Raw genomic sequence first — 14994 nt, forward strand, 5'->3', positions numbered from 1 at the left:
GTAAATGCACCCACTGATAAAACACCTTCAAGCTTGACTGCATGCAGGAAAAGCTGAGAAAAAGGCTGCAGGAAACTAATCATGTGGGTGGAAAATTAAGGCACCTTATAAAAGGATTTTTAGTAACAAGGGAACAGACCACATAAACTTGGAAAGGCTAGGGAAAGCAATTTATAGACGCTAATTAGGGCCTCTTTTAAAATGCTTTTGTAATTGACAAGGTCAGTTTTATACTAAAATAGTGCAAAGAAAAGAAAACAACATGGACTGCACACTCCGAGCACAAGATTCTGCTGCAGCTTTCTGGAGGTTTTCAAGGGTCATCATAAGGGAAACGCCAGTGTTCTAACTAGGTAAATATTGATTTACTTGTTATGAATACAGGGCCCAATGCTGAAGCCCTACCCTGGCAAAGCTTCCCATAGACATGAACATCTGCATCAGGCCTCTGGTTTGGATCCATACGTGAGAAACTCCACAGCATTTAGAAAAGACTCATGCTTGGTTTCAGTGAATGCTGCCTCCATTATTGCTATCCCACATGTTCAAGTTGAGAGATTTTTTTTTTTAAATAAATGTGAAGGTTTCATTTGTCTTCTGTTTGCGACTCTTTAGGTTTGGGGTTTTCAGGCTTCCCCACAAAGAGAAAGACCAGAAAGTTATATATGAGAACCCCAACTTTTACTTTGAGAATAACCCTAAGTGGTGGGGCTTTAAGAAACAGCACCAAATTTCACGTCACGTGAGTTGGCAATACTGGACCTCCCGTACTTTCCAGCGGACACTCCAATCTTTTCAGTTTACCTCCTCAGCCAACCAAGGCACTTAACAGAACAGAACCTCCTGAAGTTGCTACAAGGAAATCTCTTGCTTTGCTATGCATGCATGCAAGTGGGAACTGTAAGCGCAAATTGGTAGCAGTTGTGCAGTTACCCAATCTGCGAGCAAATGCAGCGTGTTTCAGGTATTGAGCACACATACCTTTTTCCAGGCACAGCCGCCCTGCATGCTTTCAGGAGAAGTTTGGCCTGAGTTTTCAGCGTCTCAGTGGTGGTTTCCTATTTGATGGCCAACTATTAGGTATTATTTTCATCGTTCAGTGTTCTAGAAAGTATTGATTGGGTCACAGCCCTGGAGACTGAAGTCTTCATTCACAAGTCTTCCATTCACAAACTAGATATAGCATTGGGGATGGCTGTCTAAGCTTCCACCACACTGTCCTGCCAGTGAGTTTAACCATGGATTTGGCAGAACTACCTCCAAAAGTGAGCAAGGAACTTGTCATGTCAGGTACTTCTACTCCAAATACAACTTGTGCATGAGTTAAATCAAATTCACTAAAGCCCAAGAAGTTGTCTCCATTGCCTACTTTAATCAGGTCCTATTTAGGATTTCTCCCTTGGAGAGAATGTACTTGTGTTCACCTTCCACCATGGAAGCCGGGCTGGCTACTCACCCTTTCACAAAGAGTGAAACCAGCTTGTATGGATTGTCATCCTGCAAGAATACTTTCCATTCCAAAGCTACTCACAGCAGCTTTCACAGTGAAACCAACAAAAGCATCATACCTGCTCTCCAGAGTGTATTTCTGAAGTTCCAGATGCTGGCCAGGAAGTTGTTAGGACTCTGCACAGCTGGACATCTGCTATGATATCAGTAGGAAGGAAAACCCTTCAGACAACACTGGGAAGGGTGGGTGGGTGGTTCTCAGTTAACCCACAGGGCAAGTAAATGAGTAGCAGGGAAAGCAGTGTACGGGGGCTATATATAGTTCCACAGAGGCCAATGATGTCAGCCTTGATTGTCTGTCCAGTTTCCCACCAAGCACCGCTGTGCTCTCCTACACTTCTCCTTATGCAAGGAAGAATCCCCTGTAAAAAGTCTGCAAGGCCACTACCTTATCTTGTAAATCTCAGCTGAAAAGCCACCTATGCCATGACACTCTGAATGAGGAAGCTGGTGTGCTGCACATTAGGCTGATCACATGTCTGCTGTTTTGTCTTAAACATTAATCGTAAGCCCTTTCTGGGCAGAAACTGGTTTTAGTTGATGTTTGTAAGAGTCTAGCACAATGGGGCCCTGGCCTCTAGACATGACTGCAGTGCAAACACTGGTGGTTATTTGTAAGAGGAAATGGTAAGGCTCAGCAGCATTTCTTGTTCTAACCCACGTATAACATTAACAAATACCTTTTGGGTTGATACTTATATTATGACAACTGAGCAAAACAGCTGCTGCTGCTTTTATTTATAGCAGTGTAAAAGTAAAAGAAGCCAGAAAAGGTAAAGACCTGTTAAATCACCCAATCTATCCCCTGAAGCACATGCAGGATTGTTCTCTAAAGGATACTTTATGGTTATTCATCCAGCCTAGTCTCATGCTACAAGGCTTCTACCACGTCCCTTGGGAGGTTATTCCACAGCTTAGTTGATCTCCCTGCTAACCTGATATTCAGTCTAAGTTTTCCCCTCCCTAATTTTCACTTTGTTATGCCTAGTAATACCCTTTTGTTCCGCTTTACAAATGTCAAATGTATAAACTGCAAGAAGAGGAATTTAGACCACTGTGTTTCCCAACCTAGTTACCTCTGAGCCAAAACATACACCTGGCTCTTCAGTTTTTTCCCCAACTAACTTCTCAGCCTCATTATCATATTTATTGCTCTTCCCTTGAACAGCAGGAGCTGCCATAAAAATAAGAACATCTGGCTGTGGCCCTAAAAGTCAGCTGAAAACTGATGAAGCAAAATTCTGCCTCCTAAAACGGGTGTAGGGCATTTGCTTAGGATCTGGCTCCGCTTGTTCTAAACTAGTTAAGAATTCCTCTGCCAGGGAATTCTATACTTGGCAGCTGCAGTTAGATTCCACCCTCCCTTTGTACTGACTACTCAGGAAGGACAACAGGGACCAGAATAGGGACAAAACCTGGTCTGTAAACTATTTTTAGACTTGAAAAATGAACACAGTACAACCCCATTGAGTTGAAGTATTCCAGAGGCATCTGAAATATTCAGCTAAATGGGGAAGCAAATGTTGCATTGGGGATATGATCCCTCTGCATTCCCCCGCCCCCCCACTCAGCCTTCAGTTAGCTAAGGGATTCAGTACAATACGGTTTCTTTGATTTTTCCAGCTAGCACTGAAAGTGCCTTTTTCACATGTGGTCTGATTTGAATTAGCATGCTAGGACGTGACTAGTAAAAGGAACATCCTGCCACATGGGCCGAGCCAAAGGAAAGGGGTCAGAGTGGTAACACTACATTTAAAGAGATCAGATGTGGCGTTTCCCGTTAAATAGAAGAGCTTCAAGCCCCAAACTGCATGCCCACCTCCTGGTCCCCACACAACCCACGGGGTATGCCTGTGTGCAATGTGAAACTGCTTTCTAGAGGACCAATGAGTTTCAGGGTCAGAGTGATTAGCAGGTGTCCAGAAATGGTCTCTTCCCTGTAGACACCTCCATCAGCTACAGCCAGGAAGGGAATATTAAAGGGCCAGGCTATAAGCCAGTTCACTTCTGCAGAAAAGGACCTAGGGGTTACAGTGGACAAGAAGCTGGATATGAGGCAACAGTGTGCCGTTGTTGCCAAGAAGGCCACTGGCATTTTGGGCTGTATAAGTAGGGGCATTGCCAGCAGATCGAGGGACGTGATTGTTCCCATCTATTCAACATTGGTGAGGCCTCATCTGGAGTACTGTGTCCAGTTTTGGGCCCCACACTACAAGAAGGATTCGTGGAAAAATTGGAAAAGGTTCAGCGGAGGGCAACAAAAATGATTAGGGGACTGGAACACGTGACTTATGAGGAGAGACTGAGGGAACTGGGATTGTTTAGTCTGTGGAAGAGAAGAATGAGGGGGGATTTGCTCGCTGCTTTCAACTACCTGAAAGGGGGTTCCAAAGAGGATGGATCTAGACTGTTCTCAGTGGTACCAGATGACAGAACGAGGAGTAATGGTCTCAAGTTGCAGTGGGGTAGGTTTAGGTTGGATATTAGGAAAAACTTTTTCACTAGGAGGGTGGTGAAGCACTGGAATGCGTTACCTAGGGAGGTGGTAGAATCTCCTTCCTTTGAAGTTTTTAAGGTCAGGCTTGACAAAGCCCTGGCTGGGATGATTTAGTTGGGGATTGGTCCTGCTTTGAGCAACGGGTTGGACTACATGACCTCCTGAGGTCCCTTCCAACCCTGATATTCTATGATTCACCATGCATTTGACCCACTTCACTGCCCATGCACAACTGGGGACTTTTCCCAAGTAATATGGCCAACACTCTGGAGATCAAAAGCCTGCCAGCCAGGCTGGTGTGCTGCATTCAGATTCCTTTTCTAGCTGGAAGTGGCGTTGGCACTACAAGCTAAACTAAGACCAGATGCCAAGGTGACCAGGTATGCTTTGCAGAACAATTTCTCTCAATTTCAAAGCTCTTGACAGAGCTGGTCAGGAATTTTTCAATAAAATGTTTGTCGGACAATGCCTGTCTGTCAAAAACGGAACCTTCTGGCAGGAACGTATCAGCTTTAACTTTTGTCAGGAAAGGTTTCACTGCCCCAGGGCTGAAATTCAGGTCAGAATGCATATGTACGAGACATACCACCAGAAGAGCCAATAGCCCAGCGGTTACAGTACTCATGTCTGATTCAGAGCAAAGTCTTGAGGCCTGTGCCTTTCCACTCCGTAACCATCTGACATTCAGCTATTCGGGGGTGGGACACATTGGTTTTCATGAACAATTTTGAAAGTTCTCAGTTGCAGTGATACACAATGGGCATTTATTTTTTTTAATCACTACAATTTCCACCCAGCTCTACGCTTGTCTCAGTAGAGTAGAGGCTGTAGTAAAGTTTCAGAGCAGAAAACTACGTGGCCAGACTGGTTTGATCTTCCTCTATTTGAGCCAGTCACAATGTGTTTTCTATTGTGTGTGGGCACACTACAACTCTATCTGGGGTGGATTAGCCAATCTGCTCAAGAATTTGATAGTCACCCTCAACTCTTTGAAGGTTAGGGGGAAAAAAAGTCTTGATTTCATGACATCTAATGGTGATTCTTTAGTTCATATGATGGGGTGGACCAAGTCTTTGGAACTCAAGGGCATAGGACATGTTTCATATTTGATACCACACGTGGATAGTTTAGATGGTGATCCATGATGTAGTTTTCAGTTATGGATTTGTTAAACTCACAGGTGCTGACTCATTAAGCTGCAGGTCTCTTTTCATGGGTATGGTGTTGCTCATACCCACTCTTTTCACTTGAGTACGTTCCCACAAGGAAAGACATTTTAGACAAGCCGTCTCTGAGACGGGCATAAGGAATGAGTTCCTTCTCAGACCCAAACAACCCTCAAGTTCCCCCAAGGATCTGTACTTGGACCTGTGCTGTTCAACGTATCCATTAATGATCTGGAAAAGGGGGTGACCAGTGAAGTGGCAAAGCTTGAAGATGATACAGAATTATTCAAGATAGTGAAGCAAATCAGACTGTGAGGAACTACAGAGGGAGCTCACAAAACTGAGTGACTGGCCAACAAAATGGCAGATGAAATTCAATGTTGTTAAGTGCAAAGTAATGCACACTGGAAAAAATAATCCCAGCTATACATATACAATGATAGGCTCTAAATTACCTGTTACCACCCAAGAAAGATCTTGGAGTCACTGTGGATAGTTCTACAAAAACTTCCGCTCAATGCACAGCAGTGATCAAAAGACTAACAGGGTGTTAGGAACTATTAGGAAAGGGATTGAAAATAACAAATGCCATTATATAAATTCATTGTGTGCCCATCTCTCGAATACTGTGTCCAGTTCTGGTCACCCCATCTTAAAAAGGATATAGTGGAACAGGAAAAGGCTCAGAGAAGGGCAACAAAGATGATCAAGGGTATGGAACGACTTTCATACCAAGAAAGCCTAAAAAGATTAGGACTGTTCATCTTAGGAAAGAGACAACTAAGCGGGCAATATGATAGAGGTCTATAAAATCATGAATGGTGTAGAAAAGTGTTATTTACCCTCTCCCACAATACAAAAACCAGGGGTCATCCAATGAAATTAATAGGCAGCAAGTTGAACACAAACAAGAGTGAGTACTTTTTCACACAACACACAACTAACCTGTGGAATTCATTGCTATGGGATGTTGTAATGACCAAAAGGATAACTGGGTTCAAAAAAGAACTGGATAAGTTAATGGAGCATAGGTCCATCAATGGCTACTAGCCAAGATGGTCAGGGATGCAACCCCATGCTCAAGGTAACTTGAAACCTCAGCCTGTCAGAAGCTGGGAGTGGAAGACTGGGGAGATCACTCCACAATTGCCTTGTTCTGTACACTCACACTGAAGCAATGGTCAGAGACAAGATACTGGGCAAGACAACCATGGTCTGACCCAGTCTAGCAGTTCTTATGCTCTTAACCCCCAACCTCTATGATCCAAAGCCAGCAGATGCAGAGGTACTGAGATCTTTAACAATACTGCTGGCCTTTGACCTCTTATAGCCTTGAGACTCAGTAGGCAGAAGTCCAGACATTGTGTGAGAGAGCAACACTACCCTATTTAATGGAAGTATTTCATGTCACTCACAGCTGGGCCAACAGTTTAAAATATACAGAACATCATAAGTAGCTGCCACCTACCTGCCCCCACCAAAGGATGCCAGCCAGGCAGCAACTAACTTACCGCTTATGTCACATGTCATAAAATCTAATGACTGGCTTTCACAGTCCAAAACCGACACAATTATTCATAATTGGCCTCATAGTTCGCATTCTTCAAGAAGCCAATTATTCATGAAACAGAGTGAGGGTTCAGAAACTCTGGCTCAGCAGTGGGGGCAGCTGTAACCCAGTTAAACTCGCAGAGTGAAAATACGTATACGTAAGTCAGTCTCCAAAGGATTATTATAGGTCTGCCCAGACCCACCTGCCAAGAGTCAGACCAGGATTCCATGCACTAAAGCTGTGCAGTGTACACTGCTTTGCAAAATGCACTACAGAGATATGACAGACACAGCTCTACAGGAAATCCGATCTACCCCAGACTCAATACTGTCACGCCCATTAGGTACAATATGTCTTTATGAGGGGCTAAAAGGAATACAAGAAGGTATCTCAGAGAGAACAGCCATGGGAGGACTTTGGGGGAAACTCCTTCCAGAACAGGCCAGGTTACCTCTTCCCCCCCTCCCCAACATACACACACCTTAAACCCTGTGCAGAAGCCAAAGGAGCCAACCTCAGTCCCTATCCATGCACACCGTAAGTGTGCGGCTACCACTACACTCCCCAAAGGGCGTGGGATGGGAAAAGGGAGGTCTATACCAGCTGGTAGAGCTGGGGGAGCACACGCTGCCACATGGAAGAGAGGAGAGGGCTCCTACTCAGTCTAGGCTAGAGATTAGAAGCCACAATATAAACCTGCACTGGCAGAGCGAAGATGAAACTCAGCAAGGTTCCAGGCATCTCCACATATCCACGTAAGTGCCAGTAAACCAGATACAGCTTCTACTACGATAGGACAGTACTCCCATCAGCAGCTGCTGAGGCTGTTCTCTTGCTCCTCAGCATGGGAATTTCAATTCTAGTTTTCAGTACAGTTAGTCAGAGAAATTGTTCAGACAGTTTCCTTGACCACAGACAGTGTAGTGGAGCTAGATTGAAGTCACATACATGGGAAGTGGCAATTGTAGTACTGGGTGACAGGTGAAGGCTGGAGGAAATACAACACATTGCTTTAGGGGAAGGCCAGGTCAGGGTATATTCTGCTACTGATAGGTATCCCCATGAATGGCAAGCATTGTAGTATCTTAGCTACTATGGCAGGGGATTGGGAGTCAAGCTGATCGGGGTTCTATTTCCAGCTCTGACACTGATTTGCTTTCGGACCTTGGGCAGGTCACTCCGCCACCCTGTGCCTCAATTCCTCCATCTCTGAAGTGGAAAGAGACACTGACACACCTCACGGGGTGCTGGGAGGCTTCTTTTATCCATGCGTACAGCACTTTAAGATCTTCCTGCAGAAGTGCAGAGTAATAGGAATTGGTAGCTCCCCTGCCATATGGGGCAGAAGTACCATAGGCCTGTCCCTGCATGGGAGGGTTAGACAGGTGAAAGGAACCTCCCCCCAAAAAGGATCTAGCCTGCACCCCCAGCATGTACCTGGGGCACCTTTTGACAGAAGTCTAAGGAAGTGTGACTTTCCACACTGACCGCACCACCTTAGCCTATCCATGCTGCCTGGTGCCTTCACTGCAGGAAATGCCAGCCCACAGGGGCAGTGCTTCTGTGCAGACACCACTGGAAGTGGCCCTGCACACCGCACGGAGGTACAACAGGTTCACCAGTAGCCAAGCCATAAGGACTTTGCCAGACAGAGGCGCCCCCAGCAAGTCCTACCTTCTTCCACATCATTTCTCAGTGACGCCTCCAGCAAAGCCACGCTGGCCTCAAAAGACACCTTCTTGTGGCTGACAGCGCTCCTCCGCTTCTCATGCTTCCGCTTCTTGTGCTGCATCTCCTTCTCGTACTGCGCCCACTTCTTCAGCTGCTGAGCCCTGCGCTTCTGGGCTGTCCGCAGCCGCTCCAACGTGGGCACCTTATCCAGCAGCTCGAGTTCTGTTAGGAGATCCACGTGGGCGTCCATTGGCTCTGCTGGGAGAGAAGGAGTGCCGGCCCAGGATGGCCCAGTTGGAGCGATATCCCACAGCAGGTGCTCTGCGCGTCAGCAGTCCAGCACTATACTAGTCTCCTGGGGCTGAGCTGTGAACGGTGCATCCTAATCTCAAAGGAGCACATGGTGGAACCCTGAGAAGAGAAGGAAGAAACAAGGCTAAGTCTCCAACAGCCCCATTCAGAGAAGTCACCATTCCCAGCCCAATGGAAAAAAACCTCCCCTGATAACAGCTACCATCTTAAAGAAGTGTCAATTTTGCTGACACCTGAACCCAGGCCTGCTTGGTGTGGTGCTCCATCCCCCTCTAGTGACACTGAGACCATCTGGAGATTAATGAGTCTGCTACAGCCTTAGCTAACAGACATGTGGCTTCAGGCTTACGCACTAAGGTTGAGAGGTCCCAGGTTCGATCCCATCCAACAACGACCGGGATCTGATGGCGTTACACCAGGTCAAGGCTTTTAACTACAAAACTTGGTGATGCATTGTACAGTTGTCACCTACCAGCTGGAAGGGACCTAGTGAAACCCACTTGGAGATGTCGCAGTTTTAGTTGAGGCGAACTGCACATTAGAGCACCAGGGAGCTCCCTGAGGCCATGACTCACCTATGGGCTCCTCTGGCGTAACACATAAAGTAACCACTTAAGAATCTGACGCTGGTCAGATCCCCAGCCTCATTCTCCTTGAGGCACCAGGGAAGTTAGTTTCACCTCTCACAGCAGCCCACTTGTTTATGACAGCTCTAGATTGCCTCCAGCCTGATGAGGCTATTGCCAGTTGCGTTACAGTCGTCTCTAGCAGCCCCATCGGTGATCTGAGCCCCATTGGGCTAGACACTCTACAGACACACAGCAAGAGTCCCTGTCCTGCAGAACTTACATCATCTGGTAGTAAGACAAAGAGCAGAAGATAACAGAGGCACAGAGCACGTCAGTGGCAGAGTCAGGAACAATATCTAGGTCTGAGACCCAGTCCAGTGCCCCGGCCACTAGGCAAAGCAGTCTCGAGTGTTAAAATAAAACAAAAGCTAGAGACCAGTGAAGTCACCCAGTTCATCCCCCAAGGCCGATGCAGGATGGACACACACACAGTGACAATCAAGGTGTCAATGTTACCTTGTGCTCTCCTCACCTCTGTTTGTTGTATCCACCAACGACTTCACCTTACTGCCACTGCACACTGAGGCAGGGTCTGTCTGCACTGTGTGTGCAGCACCCAGCACGGTTAGGCTCCAAATCCCAAACCGGGGCTTTAGAGGTGCTACCACAAAACCAAACACAGCTAAGTGTTTTGCTGCCAACAGACCTAATACATTGGGAAAATGTTTTTTAAGTGACAGGACGTTTATATCCTAACCACTTGCAGCCCAAAGGGGGGTGTGACAGAATGTGGGGATTTCAAACCTGAGCCTGCACTCTGACACCAACTAGCTCCCCCTGGAGACAGCTGACTGGGGTAATTGAAGATAATTAGCTAATCAGGCTGGGTGAGCTACCAAGCCAACTAGCCTATCAGCTTAAGGCTAATCAAGAGGCCCAGGAAGGCAATGACAGGAAGAGAGGAACAGCCATACTCAATATACTGCACATTCCACTACAGGAGATGAATTTGAGATACAGTTAATGAAGCACAAACAAGTTGCCTCAGTGATGAGCTAGTTTCCGCTAAATGTACAGGTACACAGAGTATAGGGTTGCAAAGTCCCAATGTAGATCCAAAGCCTGTCAAAATTTAGGTATATTTACAGGCCACTACGTTAAAGCCACATATTAAAAGAGCTGGTCAAGTTTCCGACCACCATCCTTCCCGCCAAACCTCTCCCAGGCAAGTCTGACCACGTCAGATACTGGGGGTTCGTTATGCAAAATTTGCAAATGCCTGAAAATTTGGAGGGTTATAATCAAATGGAGACGGAAGCTGGCAGGAATATTCCTCGCTCACCCGCCATTTCAAAACAGAGAAAGATCAGCATCGCTGCTAAGCAGAAGTGGTGCTAAAAGCCTCAAGGCCCTTTGGGACAGACAGTATTTGCAAAACACAGAGGCAGTCTGAAACAGATCGAGTAAGTCCTCAAGGCAGCTTAAATCATAGTCAAAGCAAATTATGTAAAGGCATGTGCCTCTGCTAGACCTCAGCCCTCTTTGGATAACACAAGGCAGTCCAGCCAAGCATGATTTATCCGTGGCCCACAAAGATGTTTCTGAAGAGTAAATTCTTTCCCTTTGGAATGCACCAGATTGTACGAAATGGTGGATAGTTTCACAAGGTTTATACGTGGAAGGATACCCCGAGGCCCCTTACAACAGCTCTTTCATCCCCATCCACCTTCCTGCAAATACCTCCAGAGGCCTTTGATAAAGGATTCAACCAGTGATGAGCAGCCAAAATCTTAACAACCGGTTCCCTATAAAAAGTTCTGATTTAAGGGATGTGCCTCTGTCCTGCCCCTCAGGCTCTGTCCTGACCCCTCCCACCCCCGCCCGAGGATCTGTCCTGCCCCCCTGCCCTCCCCAGGCCCGTTCTCCATCCCAGGTGCCTGCTGGTGGGACAGGAGTCCTGCAGCCCTTGCATCAGTGGGGTCGCTCCCGGCATGTGGGACGGCGGCTCCCTGCAGGCAAAGGCTGCCGTCTGCCCGACTCCCCACCACGGGATGTGAGTGCCCCCAAGCGGCGGAGGCCGGACAACCCCACAGCGCAGGAGCGGGAGAGACGGGAGGGGGGAGGCTCGCCCCAGCATGCCCAAGGCAGCCCCCAGCCACGGCACCAGCCGGCCCTGCCCGGCTCCTGGGGCAGAGGAGGCTGCTGCTGCCAGGGGCCTGGCTCCCCGGCCCTGTGCGGCGCCCAGTCACATGGTGCCTGATCTCCCTGCCCAGTGCAGCCGGTCACACTTCCTGGGCCAGGCAGGAAGCAGCATGGAGCTCGGCCGTGGCTGCTGAGCGAGGCGTCATCAGATCAGCCTCTGCCTGCGGGGCCCCGGAGCAGCTGCCTGGATGGCTGCACAGTGCAGGTACCAGCCGTAGCGCGGCCCCTGCCCCGAGACAGGACACAGGGCCCCGCAGCCCTTCCATAGCCCCGCGCCCCTCAAACGGTGCTGCTCCATGCAGCCCCCTCTAGCACTGAGCCCCTTCTCCAACCAGGGCCAGCTCTAGGATTTTTGCCACCCCAAGCAAAAAAAAAGTTTTGGCTGCCCCCGCTTTTTTTTCGTGCCCCCCCGTCCCCGGCTCCGCCCCTTCCCAACCCCTTCCCCAAATCCCCAGCCCCGCCTCCTCCCCCAGGCATGCCACATTTCCCCCCCCCCCGCATTGCTTCCTACGGCTTCCCCCCACAACTCCCTGCCCTAGCTCACCTCTGCTCTGCCTGCTCCCCTTAACACACCACCGCTCTGCTTCTCCCACCTCCCTCTCAGGCAGGGAGAGGCAGAGCGTTCAGGGGAGCACGCGGAGCAGAGGTGAGCGAGGGTCGGGGGGGCACAAGAAGTAACGGGGGGGAGTAGAGGAACTGCTCCGCGCCCCAGCTCACCTCCGCTCCACCACCGCTGCCTCCCCGGAGCACACCGCCGCTCGGCTTCTCCTCCCTCCCTCCCAGGCTTGCCGCGCGAAACAGCTGTTTGGTGCGCCGCAAGCCTGGGAGTGGGGAGAAGCGGAGCAGCGGTAGCGTGCTCAGGGGAGCAGGCGGAGGTGAGCTAGGGTGGCGGGGGCACATTTCTGGGGCAGCATGGCCGGCGCCAAGCACCTGCTTGTTTTGCTGGTGCCTAGAGCCGGCCCGGTCTCCAACAGACCCCTTCTATAACACTGAGCCCTACACCATGCACCCTCCCTAGCGCTGCGAGTCGGGGCCCCTTTCCTGGGGGGCTGCCCCAGCCAAGCCCCAGCCTGGCTGGGACTTTCTGGGGCAGTGACTGCCTACCTAACCCCCCTATTCCCCGTCCCCTGACCGCCCCCACCAGAACCTCCGCCCCCTCCAACCGCTCCCTGCTCCTTATCCAACACCTCCTCCCAGCCCTGGCCCAGCCCCCTTACCATGCTGCTCAGGGCAGCGTGTATGGATGCCACGCAGCCCGCTGGAGCTTGCAGCCCCACCCCCTTACCATGCTGCTCAAAGCAGGAGCGGTCCAGAGCTGGTGCCGGCAGTGTGGCATGCCGAGGCTCTGCAAGAGGGGGGAAGGTGGGGAAGGGGCCGGGGGAGCCTCCCCGGCCAGGAGCTCAGGGAGCCCTAACAACCGGTTCTAAATTTGCTTCTAAATTTAACTGGTTCGCGCGAACCGGCTCCAGCTCACCACTGGATTCAGCCCCTTCTGTAAATACCTCCCAACCCCTTCAGTAAATACCTCCGCAGACTCTAAACAAGACATTCTGCTTCCTCTGCAAGTTACTCAGGCTGAAAGCTGGAACCCTGCGTTCCAATACAAATCTAACTTACAGAAGAGCCAAAGCATGCAGGTTGGTCCTGGGCTTTTCTTGTGGAAACCGTCATGTGCAGAGACACCAGAATAAAGCCTAAGTGCAGCTTCAGTGGCACTTGTGAGCCTGAGTGTGTGGGCTTCAGTCAGAGTGGAACACAAGGTCAAAGGCACCTGAGCGTAATACAGAATTCTACCCTTCTGAGAGCGTTCCTTGGAGGGAGTCTAGTCTAGCAATGTTTTAGCTAACCCTGAAGATTTGAAGCCCAATGTATTTAATAACTGGATGGTTTAAGAGGTAACAGTGAGGGCCGCTTCTTGACGTCCCCCGTTGCCAAACAGAAGCCACTTTTCACGATTGTTTAGTAAAAGTTGTGTCCGTCCCTACAAAAACAGCTCAAGCAGCAAAGGCCTGATTCCGCAGGTCTATTAAAGCAAGTGGAAGTGGAAGTCAGTGGGTCTGCTTGCCTGAGGCATAGCTACTCCCAGGAGGAAAGCTTGCAGGATTGTGCCCGAGAAGTGCCAGAGGAAACAGCACATTTAGAAGGCATGGGAGGGAGCCAAGGGGGTGGGAAGCTTGCTCTGCCATTGCCTGGCTTCACCTGCTCGCTGCATAAATTTTAGCCTCCTGTAGCTCTTACACTGACACAAGAACAAGAAACAAACAGAACTGAACAGAGAGACCTACAAGAGAAGAAAATGAGAGAAGACAAAGAGGCTGTGCTTTGCAACTCATGCCTCAACATGGCTTTAAAAAGCGGCAGCAGCCTGGAAGTTATTGTGAGGCAGCGGCCACTACCAGAAATACTAGATCCTCCTCGAGCACCAGAGAACTGCTATAGGTTTACAAGCATCGAAAGGTGGCAGAACTGGACCGATTTCCGTGCTACTCATTAGAGCACTGTAGTCCAGAAAGCCCCATGTGGATCTTGGCTCTGCAACTCAGGCTGCTTGTTTTCAAATGACCTAGTTTCTTTCACTGTGCAAAAATATATATATATATATTTTGCACACGTTGATTTTTCTTTGCACAACCAGTCTAATTGTAGCACAGCCACGGCAAGACCTCAATGTTCATTTTACCTTTAAAGCAGCACAGGACCCAGCTGCGTGGGTGTCTGTGGCTTATAAAGCTTCACATCTTAGTTTCTCTGTCTCTCCTTTTTTCCCCCCTGCCTCTGACCCAGCTTTTTTTCCATGAGCTCAGCAGCTCAGTTTCTTGAGAGGTGCAGAACACATCCTGTGAGCTGCGAGCAAACCACAGCATCAGGACAGAGAGAATAATGATCTTACTGCAGGTGCCAGTCAGAAGGAGGGATGCTCACTATTTTATGCCACTCATGTGTGATCACTGTTTTCATGATAGTCCATCAAAAAGTAATCAAGCTGCTCAATGGGGGCCCTATGTCTACCTCCAAGTATCCTTACTAAGAGCAGGTAGGTGCTGGCACTTGTGATCATGTCCTTTCCCACAATGCAACCAAAGCCCACCTCTTGCAAACATGTGATTAGGTGAGTTCCATGAATCTACTTTTGTATCAAGTGACTCTCAGGCCTTGCAGGATCAGGGCATCTTCCTGTAAAGTGGGAACTCCCTGAGGCACAAGCAAGCAGCCCCCACTTTAACTTGTGACATCATTTAGCTGAACAAAGAGAAGGTGAAGGGGTGACTTGATGACAGTCTGTAAGGATCTACATGGGGAACAAATCTTTACTAATGGGCTCTTCAATCTAGCAGAGAAAGGTATAACGTGATCCAGTGGCTGGAAGTTGACGCTTGACCAATTTAGGCCTGGCCTACACTAAAAAATTAGGTCAACCCAGATATGTCAGGAAAAATCCACACCCCTGAGCAACATAAGTTGACCCAACCTCCAGTTTGCTCACAAACCCCTTGTGACAGGGTTGAGCCGGATGTC

At 49.0% G+C, this 14994-nt stretch overlaps 1 protein-coding gene across 1 annotated transcript in view; it reads right to left on the reverse strand.

Moving 5' to 3' along the window:
• PPP1R16B (protein phosphatase 1 regulatory subunit 16B) overlaps positions 1 to 14994 on the reverse strand; it is a 103256-nt gene that overhangs the window by 70846 nt on the left and 17416 nt on the right. The window contains exon 2 of the mRNA XM_073309746.2: positions 8399 to 8806. Within this exon, the coding sequence (XP_073165847.1) occupies positions 8399 to 8645 (247 nt within the window). The 5' untranslated portion in view covers positions 8646 to 8806. The remainder of the gene's footprint in view (positions 1 to 8398; positions 8807 to 14994) is intronic.

This window comes from Lepidochelys kempii, chromosome 13 (assembly GCF_965140285.1).
Source record: "Lepidochelys kempii isolate rLepKem1 chromosome 13, rLepKem1.hap1, whole genome shotgun sequence".
Classification (NCBI taxonomy): Eukaryota; Metazoa; Chordata; order Testudines; family Cheloniidae; genus Lepidochelys; species Lepidochelys kempii.